The sequence below is a fragment of the Lepidochelys kempii genome, chromosome 8, assembly GCF_965140285.1.
Source record: "Lepidochelys kempii isolate rLepKem1 chromosome 8, rLepKem1.hap1, whole genome shotgun sequence".
In the NCBI taxonomy this organism is placed as follows: Eukaryota; Metazoa; Chordata; order Testudines; family Cheloniidae; genus Lepidochelys; species Lepidochelys kempii.
Window position 1 is genome coordinate 79,120,016 of NC_136387.1, and position 27,121 is coordinate 79,147,136.

Consider the following 27,121-nt stretch of genomic DNA (forward strand, 5'->3'; position numbering starts at 1 on the left):
ATGAGGGGAATCATACTAGCGCTAGTGTTTACCCTTGTGGGTAAGTTTATACTTAGCCCTTCTCTGTTTGTCTTTGCTGGGTTTTTATAGTTGAGTCAAAAAACTTAAGTTCAAAGTTAATTTGTTTGCCATTATTCATGTGTCCATTTGATTTCTTTTCACAGGGAGTGAAAAGTATGACCCTGGTAAGTCTACTGTTCATTTCTTAAGCTTCATTCAATGCCTTTGTCATAATGACCACGACGCCGAATGTCTTTTGAACTATTACTAAAAGTGAATATTTGTATCATTTTCCACAGAGCCTGATTTTAGTAGCAGCAAGACCTACTTGTACAACTATGAGGGCCTGACCCTAAATGGACTGCCAGAGCCTGGTTTGGCAAGAGCTGGGCTGAGACTGTCCTGTAAACTAGAGATCAGTGGATTGTCACAGAGGGCTCACCTCCTCAAGGTAGACTGCACTATTTCCAAAAGAGATCAAGCAAAACCAGTGTTGAATAGCAAGTCAGGTTAAAGCGATACTTGGGCTATTGAATGTTGTAGGCAGCCACAGGAAAAAAGCAATGGAGAAAAGAGCTTTGAAGATTTTAGGGAGTGGGAAATGACTTGTGAGTTATGGCTCCGGTTTTCAAAAGTGACTAGTGATTTGAGGTGCCTTGATTTTGGAGTGTTCAACTTGAGACACATTAATGGGATCTGATTTTCAGAGGTCAGGTGACAAAAATGGAGGCACCAAAACTTATCACTGGAAAATCGAGGCACCAAAAATCACTAGTCATATCTGAGAACCTTGGCCTGCAACACCAGGGGTCCAATTCTGCTCTCATTTGAGGTTTTGATCTGGCAATCCTGACGCATTCCAAATTCCCATGGAAGTCATTAGGAGCAAAGGCAAGTCCTTAATTTATACTTAATAATAACAATTCTATCCAACTTACTTTTTATGTTATTCAGCACTCTTACTTATTCAATATTCAGGCAAAGCTGAAGCTCCTGTTGATTCAATGGGAGCATTGCCTAAATAAGGGCTGATGAAATAGGGTCCTAAAATTCTTCTTCTGACTTTGTACTGCGCAGTTACTTATTATGTAAAACTAAAAATCTATGTTGGGTATTCTATTCAACTTTATGCTCAGAGTGGTTGATGTGAATAGATTTTAAAAAAATATTAAGAGGTAATTCAAACGTTTTTAGCTTTTTTCTTTAATATATAATATACTCAGTGGGCCTGATTCAATGGAGGTATATTGGTCTTACACCAATATAAGAGCAAGAGGGGAGAATCAAGTTCTATGTATTTATCGCTATATATTATTTTTATTTATTGTTTGTTTTACCTTAGTGCCTAAAAGCCCCCAAGCCATCATGGGCAAGGATCCCATTGTATTGGGTGCTGTACAAACAGCACAGAAGAAGGTCTCTGCAGTTTATATTCAGAGTAAACCATGTATAGCAATGTTAATTCTTTCCCTAGTTATTTTCTGTGTACAGTACATACTGTAAAAATATTTTCGCTCACAGAATGGAGACTAATGCATTTTCTGAATTTTGTTCTCAGATCCGATCTCCACAGCTGGAGGAATACAATGGGATCTGGCCCAGAGATCCATTCATTCGAGCTTCCAAACTCACTCAGCTGATCACTTCGTGTCTCACCCAACCCTTTAAGTTTGAATACAGCAATGGGCGGGTTGGAAACATTTATGCACCAGAAGATACCCCCGTCACGTGCGTTAACCTTGTGAGAGGAATTCTGAACCTGCTGCAGATAACTATCAAAAAGTCACAGAATGCATATGACTTGCAAGAGGTTTGTTTCTCCAGTTTCAAGCTAGTTTGCTGCCTGTGGCCAAGCATCACTTGTTGTTATTAAATGCTTTTCAGTCAATTAAAACTCTTGCTTAGAGTTTATTTGTATTTATTTTAAAATCTCACTCACAAGCCCAAAAATGTTAAAATACTTTCATCTGGACAAAAGAAAATATACATTTATATATGAAGGTGATTGTTTCTGGCAGATTGTCTATTACATTCTCTATATGTGCACTCTATAAAATAGAAGACTATGGGGAAAATAAAGGTAATTATCAGACATTTTGATCTTTATTGTATATCTTCCTCCTTTAGCCTATTCAGTTTAATCTATAGTGTTCATTGAATTGGCTATATCAATTAGTTGATTATTTCCTAAATAGAGTCTCTGTCCTGCAGCCTTTACTCATCTGAGTATTCCTGCTTACTTCAGTAGTACTACTCATGTGCGTAATGAGAGCAGGCTTTGACACTTAATTAAGAAATGGTTTGCATATAGTCTTACAAAATTTCATTTTCACTTTAAATCTCAGTTCAGAGGAAAGTTCTTCCTTTCATGCAGACCTGATATAACTACAAAGCCCAGTTATTTTCTACCATTCTCTATAGGCTGGAATTGGAGGCGTCTGCCTTACAAGGTATGTTATCCAAGAGGACAGGAGGAGTAACCGAGTCTCCATTACCAAAACCAAAGACCTCAACAACTGCCAGGATAAAGTGGTGAAGGATATTGGAACGACTTTTATCCGCCCTTGTCCTTCTTGCCCATTGGTATGAATAATTTAAACAAATGCACTCTAAAAATGAGTCTACTCTCATGGTCTACTCTCATGAATTACATGAGTTTCTTTGCTCTTTTAGAAAGAAAAGATTGTAAAAGGAACTGCTGCATTCACCTACAAATTGAAATATGCAGATTCTGGCACCCTGATCACAGAAGTGGTGTCCCAGCAGGTCTATCAGATCTCCCCTTTCAATGAACCTGCTGGTGTTGCTGTCATGGAGGCAAGGTAAGACCAGAGGTGAAAATAAGTGTAAAGGTATCAGTCTGATCTTGCTCCCAAGTGAAGTAAAGGGGAGTTGTCCTAAATGGCAGCTGATAAAGTTTCAGGCATTCATACTCCACTCCACCTGCCCCCCCTCCAAAAAAAAAAAAGCTGTGGGAATTTTGCACTAACAATAATTTTTTGCTGCATCTAAATTGAACTTCGTATTGTAATTAAATGAGAAAAAAATGGAAAAATAATTCTGCTTCCTAAATCCATGGGAGTGCTTCTATTCAACAACGATTCCACTGAGAAAGTGACGCTTTATAGCACCAACATCCCCTGAGTTAAAGTGAACTTGAGGCAAACACAGAATAATATCACTATATATGATATGTTATCAGAAAACCAGTATCTCTTGCTCTGGAAAATAACAATTCATTTCCACTTAACAATTCAGCTCCAGTTCAGCAGTTATTTCATTGCAAATACCCATTATCCCCTCATAGTGTTCTGTTCCATTGGAAAGACCATAACCACAAGAAATCATTATTGTGATAGAAAAAACAAATAAAGAACTATCCATATCCCCACTGTACAGCCAAAGCAGTGAAGTCAGATGGATGCAGCTAGACAGCTTATTTCTCCAAAAGACACACGTTGATTTCTTTTTGTTTCTTTCCAGACAAGAACTTACCTTGGTTGAAGTGAAAAGTGAACATGTGAGCCCTCCAGAAATGCAGCTGCAGAATTGTGGAGGTCTGCCTTATCATTTCCCACCACTACTGCTCCAGATGCCAATTCAGCTAGTCAAGACGAAAAACCCTGAGCAAAGGGTATAGAATGCTTAGTTTATTAAGCTGCTTTGCCATTTATCTGACTAATAAAAGATCAATATATTATTACAAGCTAACAGAGAAGCAACTAATTATTATATTCCCTCTGCCTTCTATCCTCAGATAGTGGAAACACTGCAACAAGTAATCCAGGACAACCAGCAAGAGCTCCATGGGGATGCTCCATACAAATACTTAGAGCTTATCCAACTGTGTCGGGTAGCAAGCCCTGATACCTTGGAGTCTGTCTTTAAGCAATTTTCAGATAAACCTCATCACAGGTAATGATTGACTGTGTCACTCACAACTGACATGTCTTGTACAAGGAGCATAGAGAGCTAAATGTATGGATTTTGTACCTCGGCTGCAGGGTTTGGCTGCTGAGTGGAATTGCTATGGCAGGCACCATTGATTCACTGAAGTTCCTTAAGCTGAGAATTCGCAAGGATGACTTTAAGTACATTGAAGCACTTCTGGCTGTTTCTTTTGCCCTCCATTTAACAAAAGCGGATGGCCATACTATTGCAGTAGCAGCAGTGAGTACAATATACAGGATCCTTTTCTGGTCACATCATCATGATAACAATTGATAATAATGAGTGATTATATAGCACTTCAGGGGCCAGATTCTTCTCTCACTTACACTCATTTTGTATCAGAAAAACTCTGTTACTTCAATTGACAGTTGCCTGTATGGAAAAGGAATTGGGTCCTATATCTTCAATTTGTTATGCTGGCATTAAAAATTAACTCCCACACCTACCCTGAATTGCTATCCCCATTTTAGTTTTCTCGGACCATACATTCTCTCTTCTTCCATCAAACCTCAGTTCGTCTTTTTCTGTTAATTCTAAAGTATTAATGGTGATGGATGTGCCAGATAATTTCAATAGCTCTTTAAAGCATTACATTTTCCAGTCCAGAGTAATTACATAACATTCCTAGACACTGGAATAAAGTAAAAGTATTGTAGGTGAAATATTAGCAAAATAAAAACATCGAACTCTTTACAATACAGTTAGTGCAACCGTCTATTCTATAGTAGACTTTCTTCTCTTTCTAGTTAATATTCCTATTTTTTAATATAAGAAAACACAGAATATGAAGTGAGCATGATTCTTTAATATAATAAAGAGTTACAGACTCTTCCAGAGAAATTCCATTTGTAGATTGGCCCCTGCCCATATCCTTTGTACTTTGTATCCTGTCTTTCTTAGGCCACGTCTTCAGCTGATGTAAATCAGCATAGCTCTATTTAAGTTATTGGAGATATGTTGATGTATATTAGCTGTGGATCTGGCTCAAGCTTGTGTAAAATATTTTACTGGCTTGATTTAATGTTATTGAAAGTGAAAGATATTCAATTTTAAATAACCTTTCTAGATGAATCCTAAATAATTGTCCTTATCTGAACATAACCCTGATTTAAAGAGGTGCCTCTTTTCCTTCTGCAGGATCTAGTGACCAGCTCCCAACTTGAGAGAATTCCCATGCTTCGCCAGATTGCTTATTTGGGATATGGATCCATGGTAAACAGACACTGTTCTCTGGCTTCATCTTGCCCTAGTGAAGCTCTTCAGGTAGGTGTTTTTCATTTCAGATAGTTTTTAACAGCTTAAAAAAGATAAGAAAGATGAAACTGCAATGAGACCTGATCATTTTTATTCTAGAAAACATGATCCAGGATATACACAGTGATTTAATTTACAAATGTTCATTCCAGAAGCTTCCTTAGTAGCCAAGCGATACCAGCCAGGAAGCTGTCATCACCCTTGAATACATAGCTAATTTAGAATAAATCCTGAGGAGGTCACTGAATATTTGTAATCGCATCAGTTGCATTACAGTCATAGGGTGAGGATAACAATATGCGTATGACTGAATTTTGTATGAAAGAATCTGCTTTGTTTGCAGCCCCTCCATGACTTTGCAGCCGAGGCAGCCAGCAAGGGCAATGAAGATGACATTGCATTAGCTCTGAAAGCCATTGGCAATGCAGGAGAACCAGCCAGTGTCAAGCGCATCCTGAAGTTCTTGCCAATATTTTCATCTGGTGCTTCTAATTTCCCAGTCCATATTCAGGTCGAAGCTGTGATGGCCTTGAGGCATATAGGCTTGAAGGACTCCAGAAAGGTAAGCAGAATCAATTATACTTTACCTGAATAATGAGATATGCAGAATATATGCCAGGGGGAAAGTGAGTTCAGTGGTGCAGTGTTTGTGAATTCAGAACAATTCTTTATTGTTATTAGTATCACGATATTAGAGCCCCAAGTGACATCAGGGTCTGATCGTGTTAGGCACTGTAATTGTTGGGAGGTAAATGTAATGGTGTTTCTTTAGTCACTTGTCATATTATGTGACATCTTATATTAATCACATATTGTCATTGGTCTGCTACTGGAACACCCCTTGCTAAAGTGGTCTAAATGACAGTGAACGCAGGGGATCAAATACACAAAACCAATGGAGTTACATCACAGATAAATTTGTCTCACTAGTCATAGCATTTTCTCAAAAGCTATTCATTATGTCCCCACACTTTTCTTTAATTCATCAGTTCATGCAATGGAAAAAAGGTTACGCCTGAGGTTCTATTCTCCCTTTATTATGGATGTGTGATTTGTTGATACAAATTATACATTGAATCTGAAAGGGAGAATACCCACCTTAGAAGTTATTAGACACTTATGAAATTATATTTTCCCTCTCCAGGTGCAGGACATTCTTCTCCAGATCTTTGTGGATCATTCACTTCCTCCTGAAGTCCGAATGATGGCTTGTGTTGTCATATTTGAAACTGGGCCTGCACTTCCTCTGGTAACAACTATGGCTAATGTGATATTGAAAGAGACCAATATGCAAGTTGCCAGTTTTGTATATTCCCACATGAAAGCTTTGTCAAGAATTGGATTCCCACGCTTTTATAATGTGTAAGTAGAGAGAGAAGTAAAACTGTACATTATCTGTGAAGTACCATTTCTATTACATTCTTGTAAGTAAAATTATATATATATACACACACATGCACACACACTGACTCAAATTACTCTGGTAAAATTTAGCTTACTTTTGTATATTTTTATCCATTTTTTTAAAAGATCTGCTGCTTGCAACATTGCCATTAAACTACTGAGCCCCAAACTTGACCGACTGAGCTTTCGTTACAGTAAAGTTATTCCTCTTGGTGGTTACTACAGTGAGTAAAAAAAATTAATTTACAGAGAGTGTTCATCATTGAAACACCATTTTCCAGTCATTTGGAGAACTAATGTAAATCATTCTGATTCTATCTGTAAGAGTTCTTTCCTTTTGGAATGGCTGGAAGGTTTTAAAGAGTTTTGAAAGGAGTATTTAATTAGTTGTATAAGATATTTTCTGTGTCTGAATTCTGAAAAGTTTAATGTGTTTCTTCTTTATGAAGAATTATTAGAGTATATTTGTGTTTACAAATTATTTGACTAGCTCTCTAACTTTCTTGTAAAATGCCTTTTACTGCAATAAAATGTACTTAGAATATTTAAGTTTGATCAGATAGTTTCATTGCATTTGTTAGTACAAAATTTTACCCCAATCCTGCAAACATTTATTCATTTGAATATCTCATTGATTTCAGTGGTATATTCATGTATATAGATACTCGCTGGTAAACATTTGCTAGGTCAGGACCTAAATGTTGAAAATCTTCATGAGAATATATTTTACGAAAAAAGGATTATAAACTTCAGATTGACATCCCCAGAGGTCAATAGAACAACAACATTGCACTGTTTTGTTTTTAATTTCTACAACAGGTAGATATCAGGCTGGTGCATTTGGAAATATCTTCCTTATGAACAGTCCAAGAACAATGTTCCCATCAGCTTTAATTTCCAGTTTGATTGTAAACTATGCAGGTGCAGCTACTAGTTTGCTAGAGGTAAATATTATATTTAAGTCAATAACAGATCGTATCAAAGTTTATTTTTGACAAATGTATTTCTTCACTAACAGTATGTTTTAACTGTATTGTAGTGCACCCTCTCATGCACAGTGTTGTTTTTTTATTAGGTTGGTGTCCGTGCAGAAGGTCTTACAGATATTATAAGGAAACAAAGCATCCCATTTGCAGAATATTCCACATACAGAAAGATAAAGGAGATTGGGAAAACAGTATGTGTTGTTCTCATTTTGTTTCATGTGATGTATTGTGGGTGGAATTCATCAAGGGCAGAGGGATTTAATAAGACTCTCAGCACCAGTTCAGTCTTGTACTGAGAGGCAAATTAACGCCCCTGAACCCAGTCTGAGTGTCTCAGCTATACACTGTGGAGATTCACATTGGGATAGCAGGGGAAGGATTCTTCTGTGGAGATGGTCAAGAATTTTCAAACAAAATGGATTTTCATTGGAAAATGCCAATTCACTGATACCTAGATGTTTCACAGAAATGTGTTAGATGAGGTAATATCTTTTATTGGACCAACTTCTGTTGGTAAGAGAGAAAAGCTTTTGAGCCACACAGAGCTCTTCTTCAGGTCTGGCAAACAGAAGAGCTCTGTGTGGCTCAAAAGCTTGTCTCTCTCATCAACAAAAACTGGTCGAATAAAAGATATTACCTCACCCACCTTGTCTCTTGAATATCCGGGGACTGACCCAGCTACAACACTGTACATCACCGAATTTTTCATTTTCAATGAACGTCTGCCAAAATGCAAAGAGGGTTCTGATGGAAACCTGCCTGGCTCCTTGCCCGTTCCACCGATGTGCTGCTGGGGAGCGTGGGCTTTCAGGGTCCATGGTTCTGCGGTAGCCCCGCCATGCTGACTGCCTTGGAGTTGGGACCCCAGAACTTTCAGGCTCCCCGCTGTATAGCTGGGAACCCTGAGTGCTTCACCTTGAGACAGGACTCTCAGGACTTCTAGACTCCCCACTCCATGGCGTTGGACTCTCCAGACTCTGGGGGACTTCCCGAGCTACCCCCAACTCCAGGCAATGCCCAGTCTACTCCCAAATCTCTGGGAGCAGCCCAAGGTATCCCTCAGAGGCAAAAGCAGCTGGGGGAGTCCCCAGAGTGTGGATAGCTGGCTGCTCCATTTTGTTTTTGAAAAATTGAATGGAAACATTTCAAATTTTCGAGACCAAAAAAATGCTGGCATTTGCTTTCCATGAGTAATATCAAAATTTATAGTTTTTGTTTCTATTTGGAACATTAGTTTTTAAATGTTGGAATTTCCTGTGGCTTGGAAATTCCAAGTTTCAATCACCTGCGTTCTCCTGGGATGTCTGGAGCAGCCTCCCACTCTGGCCTTGTTTCCAAAACACCCTGTACCTCGCTGCATAGTGAGCCCCAATGAACCTGGGCTCCATAGCACATAGTAGAGGTCCAGCCCAGGGTTGGCCTCCCCAGATCATGCCTCTCTTCCTCCCCTTGCAACCGGTCTGTTTTCAGAACTTCTGTGTCCTCAAGTGAAGGATTTATTTGATTCTGTGGTCCTATTTTAAATTGGGTTTAAGTGGTGTGGCAGGCCGTGACCTGACCCTCTGCATTGGATGTAATGTTATCTTGTCAGAATACATACATTATATATGAAGTCACTTGTGTATGTTTGAATTGCATGGAATTCTGAAAAGCCACATTATGATATTAGCAAAGAAACACAAATGGCAAAGAAAAAATATAGCTTAGTCAGTGGCCATTTCTGTTGCCTATTAAATGTTTATTTGCAAATATACTGTATTAAGTGCCTTTTGTTTGTTTGTTTCTTTGTTTGTTTCCTAGCTTCTGGGATGGAGGGAGTTGCCTTCAGAAAATCCTGTGTTATCAGCTTACCTAAAACTATTTGGCCAAGAGCTGGCCTTTGCTGACATCAACAAGGATATCATTCAGCAGGCTATTAAAGTATGGACTCCCCCTAATTTTGTCTGAAGTGTTTGGCAGCTTTATATCCTCATCTAACCTGCTGTATCTCTGTTACATTGTAGCTTGTGACTGGACCAGCAGACAGACACGCATGGCTGAAGAGAGTGATCCATCAAATCCAAAGTGGCATTGCAGAACGATGGATTCTGCCATTATATTCAGGAGAATTTCGGCACATCGTCCCTACCACTGTTGGTCTGCCATTGGAATACAGTTTATATACTACTGCTCTGGCACATGCAACAACCCGTGGTGAGCTTGAGAACATAAGATTTGCTATATTGGATCAAACCATGGGATGGGAGACAAATTAGGAGGAGGTGGAGTGAAAAGTTATGAGAACAGAAAGGTAGGAGGGACTAATTTACGTAGGACCTTGAAAAGCCAGGACAGAAAGGGAGGAAGGAGAGCTAGTGAAAATATTTGAAGCTGGTTGGGACGTAGTTGCAGCAGCAAACAAGGTAGATGATTTTTGCTGCAGTATTTTGGATGGACAGAAAAGGGCGGGGGTGAGGTAAGAATCTGAAAAACCAAAGAGAAGGTGGTGACAGTACTCAAGGTCAGAAATAACCAAAACCTGGACAAGAGATTTTTCTATAGGAATGGGTGGATTCTGAAGGTGATGCATAGAAACACCCAGCAGACTTAGTACCAATGTGGAGAGAGAGGAACTGAAGATGGCTCAGCAGTCACTGGGAGGAATTGCCAGGAATTATAGAGATGGGAGGAGGAGTAGAGGGCTTGCAAGGGGACATGAGGAGTTCCAGTTTAGACATGTTATGTTTGAATGGGTGGTAGAATATTTAGTGATCATAAGATTATGCAGAAGAGTTTTAAATTAGATAATATTATTTGACTCTCTCTTTCGCTGCAGCAGTGAATCTCACAAACTGTCTACACAGTGTGTGAAGAACATTTTCCTTTGTTTTAAACTTGCCTGTCATTAACTGAATTGAGTGATCCTTTTTGTCCTGTAGTACGGTAATGTGTCAAAGGGAGGGACTATACCTTTGAGTAACAGTAAATTTAAGGTTTCAGAGTAGCAGCCGCATTAGTCTGTATCCACAAAAAGAACAGGAGTACTTGTGGCACCTTAGAGACTAACAAATTTATTTGAGCGTAAGCTTTTGTGAGCTACAGCTCACTTTATTGGATGCATTCAGTGGAAAATACAGTGGGGAGATTTATATACACAGAGAACATGAAACAATGGGTGTTACCATTACATACTGTAACGAGAATGATCAGGTAAGGTGAGCTATTACCAACAGGAGAGTGGGGGTGAGGGGGAACCTTTTGTTGTGATTTAATTCTTCCCTTTTCAAGGCCTAATTTTTGTAGCTGCTCACTATATGTAGGTCTTATGATATCATTTGCTATCTTTGTTGCCCATTTTTAGTCTCTCTTAAAATGAGCAAGCTAAAACTGAACACCTACCTCCAAAGGAGAGCACATACCATTGTTCAATATCATATCATTAACTTTTGCAATAACTTCTATCCCCAAATATCCCATTCGCTGCCCACTGGCCCAATTTCTTCACTGAGGTATCCAACTGGGCTCCTTTATTTCTTTCCTTTAATGAATCTTGCAAGTTAAGGGCTGATCAGCATATGTAAGCCTTTTAGATGATGTTTGATTCTTATCCCACTTAACTGGTTACTCCATAACTTGAGTGGAGTTGTTTCTGATTTACACTGGTATAACTGAGAGCAGAATCAGGACCTATATTTACCAGTGTTCATCACCTTCCATTTATCCAATCTGAATATCATCTGCCATCCTGCCATCAAATTCACCAACACATATAAGTCTTCCTGGATTTTCTTGGAATCTTTTATGATTTCTACACATAGAAATAACTTAGTGACATCAGTACAAGTCACCAGCTTGCTCACCACTTCCCCTGCAAATCATTAATTAATATAATAAATTAACTAGCCTTAGTTCTAGTATGTACCCTTCATGTTCCTGACTGCCAATGTCTCTCTACTTTAAGGAGTAGCTGTTCACTACATCTCTGAGTTTCTTATTGATTCTCCAGTTTTTAATCCAGGACAAGACTTTGCTCTTATCACCATGGCTTTTATTTTCATTAATAATCTGTTACGAGAGCCTTTTCTCTTTACTTGTTTATTTTTACTTTTACCATCTTTTACTTTTGTTCTCGGTCTCTTGTAGTTGAAGTAAAGCTGTCCCCTCCTTTATCTGGTGATTTTAGACCTTCACAGTGGTATGAATCCAGCTTGCAACTTCATGCTGACATCAGCCCAAGGTAAGGAAAGTGTTATCATTTTTATGGTTTTGAGATTTACAGAGACTTCTATGGAAAGGGAGTTCTACCTCTTAAAGAGCAGTGGCTAAATACAGTGTCTGTTTGCTTATCTGTGGCAATTTCACTCTCTTTCAGTATCTACTCTTACACAGTGGCAATGATGGGAATCAACACAGAATACTTTCAGTCTTCTATTGAAATTCACGCCAAACTCCGTGTACAAGCTCCATTGAAATTTGATGCCAAGATAGACATGAAGGAAAAAAGTTTTAAGTTTGTAACAACCCCATGCCAACAGGAAACTGAGATAGCGATGGGAAGGTAGAGTTGTTAAATTTCTGTCATTTAAAACAATTCCCCCCCCCAATCTATTGTTTTGTGAAACCTTCCAACACAGTAAGCAGTATAATCATTTCACATGATCAGAGATACATGTGACTCCTAGTTACATTGCACCTCTTTTGTGGAGTGTAATTCATGATTTCTTTTTTTTTTTTTTTTTTTTTTTGTGTGTGTGTGTGTAACATGGGATACAATTTTCAAAAAGCACCTAAATCACTTTGGAACTTAATTCCCACTTTTAAAATTGACTTAGAGCTTGGCTGTATGAATATTTAGTACAAAGCAAGCTAGGGTGTAAATCTACCTTACACTAGTCCGCTGCACCTGTCTATGTGGTCTCTGTTGCTGCTGCCATTTCAAAGGGGGGTACATCAAAGTGCACTAAGGAACTTTCAGGGCCCAGCAGCAGGGTCCACACAGACACTTAGCACACAGCGGGCTAGTGAGAGGCAGTGTACACCCCTGCTTGTTCATATAGCCAAACCCTTAGGCACTCAGGAACCTAAGTCAAATTGGTTTTGAAAATGTTACCCATTGTCTTTATACCAACCTGCAGTTCATCTAGGACTGAATGATTCCTAAGTCATGTTATTAGGCTGCAAAAATGCATTTATAAATATTTATTTGGCTCTTACAATTTAGTGTTCAAAACTGTGTGACTCTTAAAATAGAGACATTTTAATAGAGACATGATTAAATCCATCCAACAGCCCTTTGGAGCTACTTATAAATATTTCATGCATAATCCCACAGGCATAAGGCTTTTGCTGTATCAAGAAATATAGGAGAACCAGGCACAGTGAAGAAGATTCCAGTACTCCCAGAAGGTGCTGGATCAAGTATTCTGAAGGAGCATTTCAAATCGTCTGAAAAAACTTCAAGAGAAGGTGCCGTGACGGTAACTAACTCTTCCATGTTTGTATATTAATACTTATTTTCTCTACTATATGCATAGCGATATTTGTACTTCTTGTCTGTGAAAATGCTACCAGTGTACTAATGTGCTCATGTTTAATGCAGCAAAGAGAGACTTCTGACATCATACCTAAGAAATATTCCTACGGTCCTGAACAGGAACTTCACCACAGTACAAGAGGAAAAACATATACGCAAGCCATTTGTGTCAAAGTGACTCGTTTTGGTTGTCAGGCCTGCTTTTACAGGAGAGCACGAGACGCTTCTGTTTTAAAAAATACATATTTTCACCGATTAATTGGAGAACATGAAGCTAAAATCATTTTGAAACCAGGTATAGTACTGAATACAAGATTTTCTGTTTATCCATGTCAGTGCAGCTGAAGCAGTAGATCTCCTAATGGATGTATCTGGTGTGTAGCCCGTACAGATGCAGCGATAGACAAAATACAGCTGGAGATTCAGGCAGGATCTAGAGCAGCTTCCAAAATAATCCAGGTGGTAACCCTAGAGTCCGAGGAAGAAGAAGATTCATCTCCAGATGACGGGGTTCAAACGAAACTGAAGAAGATTCTAGGAATTGAAAATGTGTTTAAGGTAATTGACGTCGAGGCGTTGAGGGTGTATGGGGACATATTTAAACAAACAAAAAGCAGTGGTTTTAAAATACAGTATGGAATATCTGCATGGAAAATGGAGAATAAGGGTAGTAAGAAGGGTAAAATTTCAAATGAGAGGCCTGCGTGTGAGTTAACATCAAAGGCTTGAGTGGAACTGGGGTGGTACGTAGGCATGGTGTTGGCCCTCTGCACATGGACGAGTTTCAGCCTAAGTAAGTGGGGACAGTTATTTTCCCACCACATCTGATTTAATAATCACAGCGATGAAGCCGTGCTTCTTTAAAGGGAAAGAACAAGTAAATAGTTGGAAATCCAGTGAGATAAAATAGTAAAAATTTATTTCTATTGATGTGTCTAATCACCGGCGTGGTTCTTTGAAACGCTGATGCAGGTTGGCAATAGAACCCAGCGGCGCAAGACGCAGTCTCTCAAGAAAGGAAAGACCCAGGTGACGGAGCTGAGGGCAGAGCCCAGTGCTAAATATCCATCTAGCTCATCGTCTTCCTCCTCCTCCTCCTCCTCGTCTTCCTCCCCGTCTGGTCAGAAGGTCAAAGGTCAAGATCCGAAAGACAAAACGTTGCAACCGAGAAGCAGAGACGAGAGCAGCAGCAGCAGCAGCAAAACCAGCAGCAGCAGCAGCAGCAGCAGCAAAACCAGCAGCAAAACCAGCAGCAGCAGCAGCAAAACCAGCAGCAGCAGCAGCAAAACCAGCAGCAGCAGCAGCAGCGGCGACAGCAGCGACAGCAGCAGCAGCGACAGCAGCAGCAGCAGCAGCGACAGCGGCAGCAGCAGCAGCGACAGCGGCAGCAGCGACAGCAGCAGCAGCAGCAGCAGCGGTAAAGCGCGTCGGCCTGGGAGCAGGCATCAGCTCGTCATAGAGAGGAACAGCAGCAGCAGCGGCGGGGGCGGCAGCGAGTATTCCCAAGCGCAGGTACCTCGCGCGTGTCCCTGGGATGCGTGGGGGGGCTGGGGGTGGGGGAGATAAAGTCAGCGTGAGGTATATTTCGGATAGCCGGCGGCTTTGCGTAGCATATCAGGAAATTATTAATTGTTGCTACAGAACACACTGGTCCAGTATTGTGAAACCTGCTCTAAGAACCCCACTTCCACCAGGCAACCACCTGTCTCAGGGGACCCCTTTAAAGTATCGCCAGGGCTTCCCCTGCTTTGGCTGAAGTATTGTTACAGGCCACCAGAATGAGGCGACCGATCTTTCTTGCTTTATTGGTCTCTCTCAACGGGCTCTGCTGTTGCATGTTTCAGTCTCAATTCTCTGGTGGCGTTTCCAGGGGCTGCTAATTTAGGAGCATTCATTTTTTTGTTTAAACATTTCAAGATTATACTGTTGTTTTTCAGTCTGAAATCCTTACTTACTTGCAGTGCTGCACATTTCAATGCAATTACAGAAAGCAGGTTCTTCTGTGTAAGGCTCTTCAACTTCCTACTTTTATCATTTTCAAAGGGAACTCCAGAGATCTATCAGTATCGTTTCAAGTCAGCACATACACAGGAGGTAAGTTTTCTTCACTCATTGCGTCTGACTTGACATGGGTAGAATAAAATACTGCAAGAACTCACGTGGGAATTACTACCTGTGTGACGGAAAATAAGTGGTAGTACCGTCTTTATAATAGCAAAAACAACGAGGAGTCCTTGGGGCACCTTAGAGACTAACAAATTTATTTGGGCGTAAGCTTTCGTGGGCTAAAGCCCACTTCATCAGGTGGGCTATAAATCACCTCATTCATTTTAGCCCGCGAAAGCTTATGCCCATATAAATGTGTTAGCCTATAAGGTGCCACAAGGACTCCTCCTTGTTTTTGCTGGTACAGACTAACACGGCTACCCCTCTGAAACCAGTCTTTATGATGTTTACAGTTTCTAAATATGTTCCAGTGTTTTGCAGAAATATAAGAAGACAAAGGGCCAGATTTTCCACTGCATTGTAGCTTGTAAAGGCATTTGTGCCTGTGCAAAGTGGGTATAAAACTCTAGCTAAGCAGAATGTCTATACAAGGTGCAAGTCCACAGAGATTCAGGCCCAAATGCTAGATCAACAAAGGGACTTAGGTGTCTAAAGTAGGGTGACCAGATGTCCCGATTTTATAGGGACAGTCCCGATTTTTGGGTCTTTTTCTTATATAGGCTCTTATTACCCCCCACCCCCTGTCCCGATTTTTTACATTTGCTATCTGGTCACCCTAGTCTAAAAGTAGATCACACAGCAATTAAGCACCTATGGCTGGCCCAGGTCAGCTGACTGGGGCTTGTGGGGATTGGGTTACAGGGCTGTTTAATTGCAGTGTAGATGTTTGGGCTTGGGCTGGAGCCCAGGCTCTGGGACTCGGTGAGGGGAAGGGTTCCAGAGCCCTAGCTCTAGCTGGAGCCCGAACATCTACACCACAGTTAAACAGCTCTGTAGCTCCAGCTCCACGGGCCTGAGTCAGCTGACCTGGGCCAGCCGTGGGTGCTTAATTGCAGGGTAGACCTACCTTAACTGTCATTTTAGGTGCCTAAGTGCAACGTTTAGTGCCACTGAAATCCTCAAATCCCCCACTCAGCTGCTGCCTTGCCCTTCAGGTGTCTGAATTTCCACCAGTGGGCATGCACAAATCTGCCTAAATCTGACATTGCTGAGTGTTCAGTGTGCTAGCTCACACCTTTGAGACCCAGCGAGATTCTCAAATTCGGCAGCCCCTCATCTATCTCCCCAGCAGGGCCTGATAAGTGTGCTCTGCATACCTACCATCAAAGACAGCCGGGGTGACCACATGTGGGAAGAGGAGCAAGAGTGTGTCCATCCCCTAGAACACCCAATAGCCCAGTAGTTTAGGGCACTGCTAGGATGTGGGAGACCTATTTCAAATCCCCGCTCTGCCTGATTTGGAGCAGAAACTTAAACCTAAGTCTCCCAACTCTCAGGAGCATGTCCTGACTGCCAGGATGTTCGGTATTCAGGGTGGATGGTGGTTAGGGCACTCTTGGGTATATGGGAGATCTATACTGAAGTCACTGCTTCCATGTGTTCATTTAATTATTTATACAAAGTGGACCACCTCCGATAGGAGAGATTGAGAGAGTCCAGCCCTGGAATACCCTGTAGCCTGCAGGTAGGATACTCAACTGGGATGTAGGAGACACAAGTTCAAATCTCTGCCTCAAATCAGGCAGAGCAAGAATTTGAAAACAGGCTTCCCAACCCCCAGCAAGTGCCCTGAGCTCCCGGACTATTGGCTATAATGCAGGCTTTCTCTCTCTTGTTTTTTGTAAGGAGCAGAGCTGGCTTAGGTGCCTAACACCAGGTGACGGTTCATGGCTATGAATCCAAGGTGAAGTTAGGCACCTACCTATCTTTGAGGGGTGGGGCTTCAAACATGCCCCACTCCCTGGCATTTCCTATTGGCTACTTTAGGTGGCTCCCCACTCAGTTGGCTGGTGTTTGTGAATCTCTTTCTGAGGCACTTAATTTTCCCCAGGCCTTGTAGAGGAGAATGCATGCCTAACTCGGGCCTAAGAATTCCGCTAGGTGACAGGGTGCATGAAAATTAGGCATTGCAACACTCACTGGTACCACGCCTAAGTCCCTTCATGAGCTTAGCCCAAAAGCCGTGCCATGAGGAACTTAAATAATTTGGCAGGCTCTGACCACGTGACATCTTGGGCTAGCTTCTCTTAGCTAACTAGCATAGCCGCATTGACAAAGGCGGCAGAATACACCGGCCTGTGTTACTTTAAATCAGTGGCGGGTGCCTGTTAAGGGCCTGATCCAAAGAGGAGTCAATACCAACCATTCCCATTGCAATCATTGTTTCATGGCAAGTAAAGCGATCGGTAGGAAAGTAAGATGAAAAGTGGTGGTTCAGCCGTTCATGGGATCAGGCCCTAAACTGCTAAAGAGCAATGGACTGAGTCAGTGCTGCTCTTTTATATCAGACCAAAGCTTTGCTGTGTGGCAGTGATTTGGGTATTATTTATATGCAGCCATAGGAAGAGCTTGTAAAGCAGAAGTGCTATTTGAATGCACTGTTCCTGTGTAAGTAGTCTTAAAGAGAGAGCAAAAGTTAACCTGCTTTATGGCTTGATCCTGACAAGTCTTATCCATACAAGTAATTCTTACTTATGCAAATAACCCAGTGGGTCTGCTCAGATACGTAAGAACTACCTGGGCAAGAAGATCCATGGGTGAGCAACAATTTGTAGGGTTAGACCCAAAGATATTAAAAAGGAATAATATTTGGAAATCATTCAGCTACTCCATTAAAGGTTATTGACAATAATCTGGTAATTAGAATATGCTTGTAAAAGAATATTCTGCATTGTCATTTCGAACAACTTCCTATGAACTACCTTAAATTGCTCTACTAAGGATGATTTTTTTTTATTGTTGCAGTATCCCAAAAAGAAAGTCCCAGGCAGCAGCAGCGTCACCAGCAGCAGCAGCTCCTCTTCCTCTTCCTCCTCCTCAAGCTCTAGTTCTAGTTCCAGTAGCAGCGAAGACACTGACAGAGCAGGTTCCCGGGTCAGTTTCTTAGTCTTCAAGAAATGCAGTGTGTTAGCATGGCAGCACTGGCATGGACTTGCAATTATTGCCCAGCTAATGGGCAAAGAAAAGTAGCTCCCAGTCTGTGCTGCCTCTTGTTTGCAAGCACAAGAGAAAGATGTCTGTGCAAGAAACCTTCCCTCTCTCTCCCATGTTGCATAACTGTGCAAAAGCCAACAGCAGGAGCAGGCCACATGCTTCCAACACGGTGAAACACAGGACTGCTTGCTCCTGTTTCACCTGGGGAGCAGGACCCTATTGTGCTAGGCGCTGTACAAACACAGAACAAAAAGGTTCTGCCCCAAGGAGCATACAGTATAAGACAAGAGATGACAGGTGATATAGACAGACAGGCAGGGGGGCACAAAGAAACAGCTTGTCTCCAAAGCGTAGTGCTAAGTATTAACAACAAACAGCATACCTAAAACATGCTGATTTAATTAGACACTTTTTTTTTATTTCCAGAAAAATGCACTTGTTCTAATTATTTGGGCTAAATCCCACAGCTTTTACTCCATGTTCACTTTGTGAAAACTCCCATTGACATCAGCTGGAGTTGTGGCTGAATAAGCATTGCAAGTTTTGGCCCATTACATTTTTATTTATTTTATATTATATTATTGTATATCTGTAATGTGTAAAATTACATGCATTTGTCAACTTCTTACTTTCCATTTATATTCTTTGTACCGTAAATAAAAGCTAACACAATATAGTCATTTCTTTGTAATATTGTTCTGAGGCATTTTTTTTCGTCCCTTGCCTTTAGCCTAAATTTTTAGGAGACAGTAAAGCACCAGAACTGGCTGTTATTCTTCGTGCTTTTCAAAATGATAAAAAGCTGGCAGGCTTCCAGCTCGTGCTATACGCAGATTTATACTCCACCAGACCCAGGATACAAGTGTTTGTGTCAAACATCACAGGATCAAGCACATGGAAAGTCTGCGCTGATGCTTCAATCATTAATGCTCACAAGGCAGCGGTAAGACTCAAAAATAGCACCGCACAGCTCTAAACACAATACAGCGATCTCAAGTATGTTTTACTTTTTAAAAAATTGAATGTTTTTGTCTCCATTATAGAGTTATCTGAAATGGGGCCGGGATTGCCGGGACTACAGGATTTCTTCAGAGTTTGTAACTGGCTGGTTTGCTGATCACCCAGCCATGCAGGTGAAACTGGAGTGGCCTAAAGTTCCTTCAAGAGTCAAATCAGTTGCCAAATGGTGAGGTTTTGCTCTTTCATTTCAGCAATTTATTTTACGATGTACCAGTAAAGCTGGGAAAATCCATATTCAGCCTTGAGCTTCCAGTGATTAACTGCCAATTCTTGGTCTCTATATTTTCTCGTTTCTGATTTGTTTGAGTTTGGAAACTCATCAAACGACCCCTAAGGAGTATAAGATAACCATATACTGTTATACCAAACCTACCATACTGTACAAGTGGAAAGTAATCTCCTTATACCAGACAGAAGTTACTGAAAAGTTAGGGCCAGATTCTCTACGTCATGAAGCTCCTGTTCAGTAAAGCGGGGAGTGGGGATGGGGCCTGCCATGGAGTCCATTATGGCTCACTATTTCTCACAGTGGACCTGTGTTGCCCTGGGGACTGCTCTGACTTGTGCCAGTTGCTGCGTATGCTGGCTTTGTGCCACATAAGAGCTCCTTCACACCAGAGGCCTTTTCAGCTGTCCACATCATCTGCTCTCAGCCACAACAAAGGGGCTAGTCCTTAATATCTCCTCTAGCTTATGGTCAGATGGAAATGCCTCAGATATCCAATACCTGAGTGTCTGAGGGACCTGAGTAAACTTTTTACCGTTAAATAATGGTTTTCTTTTTCAAGGCTTTACACTTTCATCCCGGGAGCTGCCTATATACTAGGCTACTCTGAAATACAGCACAAAAATCCTTCTCAACAGGCCAAGTTGATTGTGGCTCTAACTTCTTCAAGGACTTTTGATGTTGTCGCCAAACTGCCTGAGGTGAATATACAGCATAATCATGCCATCACATATTTCACCGGATAGAATACTTTGATGCTTTTTTTATTAGAGCTGGGTCAACATTCCAAAAAAGTATTTGAAAACATTCGTTCAGATTAAAACCATGATATTGATTCACGGTTGTCTCTGACGCTTTTACTTTCTTTCCAAGGACATTTGTGTGGTGATATTTGTTCAGAGAAAGTGCCATGATTACTTATGTTAATATGTGTTTGTACATCCATCTCGGAAACTCTTTTTGAGTTTGGAAGTTATCCGCTCAGAAAGCAGAAACAATACCATATGATTTAGTTGACCGATCACATAGCAGGAGTGAATACTGGCAGTAGTCATGGTGAAGAGTTCATGAGAAGTGAATATGCTGAATTATGTTCACATCAACTATTTGTCAAATAATTTTAAAAAACCAATATTTCTGTAAAAATCTACGTCCTCCCGCAGATAATTCACAAATAGGAAAAGAGGCTGAAATCAACAGATAAATTATTTGCTGTGAATAGCTTGCTGAACTCTATTTTAAATCTGTTTTCTAATTACTTTTCAGCTGACCATTTATAACACAGCCCTCAGGATTCCGCTGTCATTGCCTGTAGGGCCTTCTCTACCAGCCTCTGCCTCATCACTGCAGCCCCCGATCTGGAATTTCTTTTCTGAAGCACCATCCGCAGTCCTGGAGCATCTGAAAGGTCAGCAGTTCTCCCTCTTTAGAGGCACAAGCTCTACAGGCTCTATCACTATTTTAGCATTGTCTGATAATACATGGAAAGGTTTTTCTCTTTTTAAGAAATAAATAGCACTCTAGTGATTTTTCTTCATTATGATAATGTTACTTCATTTCCAACTGTAGAGAACATAATGTATGGTGCACAGAAGCCCCAAAGTATTTATTTCCAGATTGGAAATCAGAGAAAAATCATTTCATTAAATCATTAATGAATCATTAAATTCCAAAAAACTCCTCACATTGGTGCACGTACTGCTTTTGTTTCACATCCAGTCTGTCTGCAAGAGTCAAGATAAATTTACACAGGAATCCATGACTTCACTTTAATCATTTGTTCTGGAAAATATGAACTGATACATTTTGAATTGTCAGAAAACTAATTTGTTGCTAAAATGTGAGGAATATATTTTTCATGCCTTGCTTAGAGATTATGGACACTGAGTAGCCTAAATCCCATGTAATCTTAGAGAAAAATATTATCTGTTCTCTCACTGAAATGTAGATCCAAAATAAAATATTATGTTTAAATAAATATCTCTTATGAAAAGGAAAATATTCACTTGTTTCTATGGCATGTTTTTTTTTTACCAGCTCGTTGCTCAGTTTCCCAAGACAAGATCACAACCTTCAATGAGGTACAGTTTAACTACTCACTGCCCACAAACTGCTACCACATCTTGGCCCAGGATTGTAGCCCAGAACTGAAGTTCCTGGTAATGATGAAGAATGCAGAAGAATATGCTGACCTTAAAACAATCAATATCAAGCTTGGCAGTCAGTAAGTCATTCTAAAACTCATTAAAATCATCCAGTCCTGAAGTGACAAAGGCAACCTCGAATAAAACACTCTTGGCTTCTGCTGCAAACCTGGGAATCCAGAAACAGCCACAGATGTACCAGTTTGCAAACTTCACTAAAAAAAGAGGGGCACTCTCCCTACATTTTCCTCAGAGGGAACAGATGTTACCTCTGCCACATACTCTGCAACTCGTCAGCCCCACATCCGTTTTATCTGGACTGTGATTTGGCCAGTTTGTTTTCATCCAGCTCCTCTTCTGGCCTGACACTGGAAATGCAAAGGTATCACACCGTCCAGATGTAACGCAGAAGAGACTTCCGTCTAAGCGTTACATTGGTGGTATTGCACCCAGAGTTGTGTCAGTGTTTCCCTTTATAACTATGATGTTGAAACAAAATAATGCTAAAATCAGGGATATTTAGTGAAAGAGGTTGTAGTCTGGACATGGTGTGTTCATGAACACAATCAGAGCAGAATATAAATGCATTTTTTCTCTTTTCAAAGTGAAATTGACATGTATCCTGCAAATGGACTTCTTAACCTCATGGTCAATGGTGTTGAAACCCCAGTGGAAAATGTCACATATACATCTGACTTTGGTAGGTGTCCATTTAGCCCTTTCTCATAGGTTGGATCAGGAGAGAGAGAAATATACTCCAGTAGAGGTATTTCTACCATTTTGGCAGTGATATTGCTTTGTACTTAGGGCTAAAGAGTAATATTTACTCTTTACAAATTGTGCATTTATTTACATATTTGCGGATCAGCATTTATAAAGACAGAGTAGAATTGGGAACTTTTGAAAAGTTAAGGAAGAGACAGTTGAGGTTCATTGACCCACCGCTCCCTTTCTAAAATGCTTGGGCATGTAGGATTTTGACTCTCAGAAGTTCTGGACTGGAGGAAGGGTATTCTTTTAGCCCAAATGTCTTAATCACTTATATGATTAAACTTTTCCAAATATAGTTTTTCTTATAGTTGCCATATCTATATGGTGGGACTTTTTTTGCCAATTTGACTTATATGTGACATTTTGGGATTTTATATCAATAGAAATATTTATAAAAACAGAACACTAACAAAAAATATGGAGAACTGTAGGGATAAAGTCAGCCACAAGGCAGAGCCTGTTCTGTTCTCCCAATGCATACACATTTTGTTCTATGAATAGACACATTAAAACTTTGTTTACAAGCAAGAGAGCTGGATACAATACAGTTGTCCCCCGACTTGGTTATAATAACACAATTAAAAGGTGTAGGACATTGATGCGCCAAACCTCTCCAAAACTGGATTAACATTTTGGGAGTCCAGGGTTTTATCCCATTATCATTGACTTGGTTACAGGTAACTATAAATGGATCAGGTGACTACCAAGTTGCAGTCAAGTCTTCTGACTCTGTTGGAGTGTAGACAGGGCCTTAATTATCTACAAAAATGTAATACTAAGTATTGGAGGACTCCATTGTTATTCCCAGGAACCTGTTAATATTTACAAAGGAAAATTAATACAAATGTGATTGTTAGGGCTATAGAGTTAAAATCATGTTTCCCTAGTTCCTGCCAACAACTACATTCCATATTTGCAAATTTTAAGGAAAGTAATTTGTTAATATACAGTGTGTTTTGCTTCTTCAACAACAACAAAATACCTGAAGAAAAACAAGGCTTTGATTATATTTTTACAGAATTATTATAAAGATTATAAAAGATCATTTGTATTTTTATTGCAGATGCTTCTCTGATGATCAGCAGTGAGAAGAAAGGTCTGTCACTTGTGGCTCCTGACTATGGCATTGATAAACTATATTTTGATGGACGTACATTCAAGGTATTTTTCTCTCCTCCGCTAGTGTTTTCATTTGCATAAACTTCCCAGAAAATCCACAAAATTCCATATTTACACAAGGGAATGTCTGCTAATCAGAGTACAAGATTATTTTACCCCATTTAGTGATATTCCAGTTCCACATTCAGACTCCAATATCCATACAGATTCCTATTCACTGAAGTAGATGAAACTTTGCATGAGTGCAAGGGTCTGCATTTGCAAAGCCAACTTTAAGATCAGGGTAAAAGAGTTTACAGAATAACAGCCTCCAGGCAGTCATCATAATATTCAGCTCTTACATAGCACCTCTCATCCGAAGATCTCAAAATGCTTCGCAGACACTGAGGAATTAAGCCTCAGAACCTGCCTGTGTGTTAGATAAACTAAAACATGGGGTGGTGAAGTGCCTTGCCCAGGACACACATTGAGTCAGTGACATAGTTGCAAAGAGAACTCAGGAATTCTGAATTCCTGTCCCCTGTACTTCTCATTATATAACTCTTCAACTAGTCAAAACCCTGATTTTTAAAAAAAACTCTAATAGAAGAATCATCTGCTAGGAATGTAGAAGATCAATAAATGGCATGTATAGCAAGTGCTAATTGATCTATTAAAAACATCCATCAAACAAAATGTTTACATCTTCAGCATCAATCATTTAATAGGTTAGACATGGACACAGGGATTTTCAAAAGGACCTCATGGAGCTAAGCACTCAAATAACTCTCACTCAGGCCCCTTTGAAAATCTCAGCCAGAGTGATTGTTACGGAAAGCACAGAATCAAATCTTGTTCTTTAAAAACAAATAATCTGGCTTTACCTTAACTTTTATTTTCCTCTGCAATTATGTTACCTCAGGAGACCATTCTGTAACAAAATTTTGTTTCATTGACATTATCCTGAAATATAAACTTGAATTAACTTTTACTTTGTTTTCACAAAGGTTCAAGTTGCTTTCTGGATGGCAGGGAAAACGTGTGGTATTTGTGGAAAATACGATGCTGAAAATAAACAGGAATTTCAGATGCCCAATGGATATGTAGCTAAAGATGCAGTGAGCTTTGCGCAGTCTTGGATTCTGTCAGAAAAGCCTTGTGCTGGCGGTATGAAAACTTTACTATACATAATGTATGATTACTACAGCTAGTCAGAAAACTGAATTTCCATCCTGTGGGAAATTGACATTTTGAAAAAAAAAATCCCAAATAAGTATGAAAAGTTGAAATCTTGAAATATTTCTCGGAACAGAAATTCCAACATAATTTTAATTCAAAACATCAAAAATACTTTATTGAACTGATTCATTTTGATAACATTGAAACGTTATAAAATATTAACTCTGGTATATGAATATTAAATATAACATACATAATATTAAAAATTAAGTTTAAAAAAATTAAAAGTTGAAATTAAACAATAAAGCCACAATGAAACAAAAGAGGAAAATCAAGAGGAAATGAAAGAAGAGAGTTGAAACAAAATACTCCATTTCAATTTCAAATTGTTTCAAAAATTTTCCATGGAGAATTGCATCAAAATCAACACATTCCTGCAAAAAAATGGTATTTCAATGAAACAGCATTGTTTGACAGAAAACTTTTCCATCAGATTTTTTTGACCAGCTCTCATTATTACTCTGAGTGACAATTTAAATTGTTGGCTCAGTGCTACTATTTTTGGCCTGATCCCACAAAGCACTTAAGCATATTCTTAACTTTAAACATGTGAGTATTCCCATGGATTTCACTAGGACTACTCATGTGCTTAAAGTAAAGTGCATGCTTAAACTGTTTGGTGAATCGGGGCCCTTGTAGTTTATTCTGTTACATTAGTTTAGATTACAATGCGGTTCAGCGTATATAGTGCCTACATTCAATGTGTGCATGGAGAGAGTAAAATTATACTCAGTAGTAAGTTGAGGTTCTTCTCATCCACCTGTAACTGGCTGTAGTGATCACCGAAGATCAGACCTATCTGTTACTGACCAATGGGGATTGTTTCTTCATAGCAATAACAACCAGATCTACCATATATCTACAAATATATTTAATCAGAATGGTCATGATATTCATGCCATTCTCTATTGATTACTTTTATTTGTGCACAGCTCCAGGTCCTTCTCCTGATGATTGAGATCTATTCTCTGTTAAACTCAAGTCTTGCACTTACTCAGTGAGCCAATTTACCCACATAATATTCATTAGGATATTAAGTTAAATATCTCCATATTCATCTAGAGATAACTCAGAACTCCATCTGAAATAAGCATCCTATATCCCCATATAGATCGAATTAAATAAAGCAAAGGAAAATTATTAGTTAGGGATATTGCTTTACATATGATCCATATAGAACTTTGGATGGAGCCAATTCATTTGATATACACAAATTATCACTAGCAGATGGAGAACTTTGGAGAAAATCTAAAGCCATTTACAGACGGTTTTGAAATATCAATGATTGTTGTATTGGCAGCCTGTAAACTGCAGCGCTCACTTGTGAAACTTGAGAAAACAATTCGACTTCAGGGCGAAGACTCAAAATGCTATCCTGTTGAGCCTGTGCTGCGCTGCGTGAAAGGATGTTCAGCAACTGAGACCACCCCAGTTTCGGTTGGCTTCCATTGTCTGCCAGCGGGTAAGTCAACAAAAAATCATAGTATAGGAGCTATACAAATATTTACTACTTTAGGCCCTGATGAGCCAGGTGCTTAACTTTAAGCAGGTGAGTAAACTCTGTGATTTCAATGAAAGTACTCACATGCATAAGCTTTGGCATGTGCTTAAGGACCTCGCTGAATTGGAGTCTTAATCGCTAACATTTGGTGTGTGACACTAACTTCAGTGGATGTAAAAATAAATATGTTGCCTGTCAGCATTTTACGATGTTTTTCCTGGTAATGACTTTTTAAATCTGTAGCTAAATGGAGGTCCCATATTATCTATTGTTTATTCATCACTGTCTATGGGCCTGATCCTGCTTCCATTGAAATCAGTGGAGTTTTGTCAATGGTTTAGAGGGGTGGGTTAGGGCCAGACTCTAAGACAGCAACTGAGATTTCACAAATATTGGTATCTACAATGCAATTTCGTTTTCAGAGTTTGACATTTAAAAAACAATAGATTCAAAATGAACTAGTATAAATGAGCATTATAATTGCTGTCTTTTAAATTAATGGTTAGTTTGCTGTGATGGCTGCTTTCCAATCCAGTTTGTCAAATGAAATGTGCATGATAATTAGGAGAATCTAAGTCCAGTCAGTGTACTAATGGAGTCTGTATGACAAATCCCACGTGTTGCAAACTGACTGTTTTTTTTCTTCTTCATTCTTATCTGTCATTTTTCTTCACGTCCAGATTCAGCTGCCAGCTTAGTTGAGGGACAGATGAAGCTTGACCAGAAGTCAGAAGATATACAGGACACAATTGAGGCCCATACAGCATGTTCATGTGAGGAACTACAGTGCATTGCATGAGGCTACAGTTCAGCAGATTAGAAACTTGGAGCATTGTTTTTATACTGTGGTGCCAA

At 39.8% G+C, this 27,121-nt stretch overlaps 1 protein-coding gene across 1 annotated transcript; it reads left to right on the plus strand.

The window, feature by feature from the left end:
• LOC140916570 (vitellogenin-2) lies at positions 1-27,070 on the plus strand. The gene is made up of 36 exons (XM_073358228.2): positions 1-40; positions 165-185; positions 300-451; positions 1,559-1,810; positions 2,422-2,583; positions 2,674-2,822; positions 3,484-3,634; positions 3,758-3,915; positions 4,005-4,170; positions 5,089-5,214; positions 5,549-5,767; positions 6,350-6,567; positions 6,736-6,837; positions 7,433-7,553; positions 7,685-7,786; positions 9,396-9,515; positions 9,599-9,788; positions 11,718-11,811; positions 11,947-12,132; positions 12,907-13,051; positions 13,204-13,402; positions 13,490-13,665; positions 14,080-14,393; positions 14,598-14,619; positions 15,151-15,201; positions 18,079-18,207; positions 18,998-19,210; positions 19,311-19,453; positions 20,076-20,214; positions 20,780-20,921; positions 21,551-21,737; positions 22,263-22,357; positions 23,492-23,589; positions 24,534-24,693; positions 26,066-26,227; positions 26,947-27,070. The coding sequence occupies exons 1-36, from the start codon at positions 1-3 to the stop codon at positions 27,063-27,065; spliced, it is 5,223 nt and encodes a 1,740-aa protein (XP_073214329.2). The 3' UTR covers positions 27,066-27,070.
• The last annotated feature ends 51 nt before the right edge of the window (positions 27,071-27,121 follow it).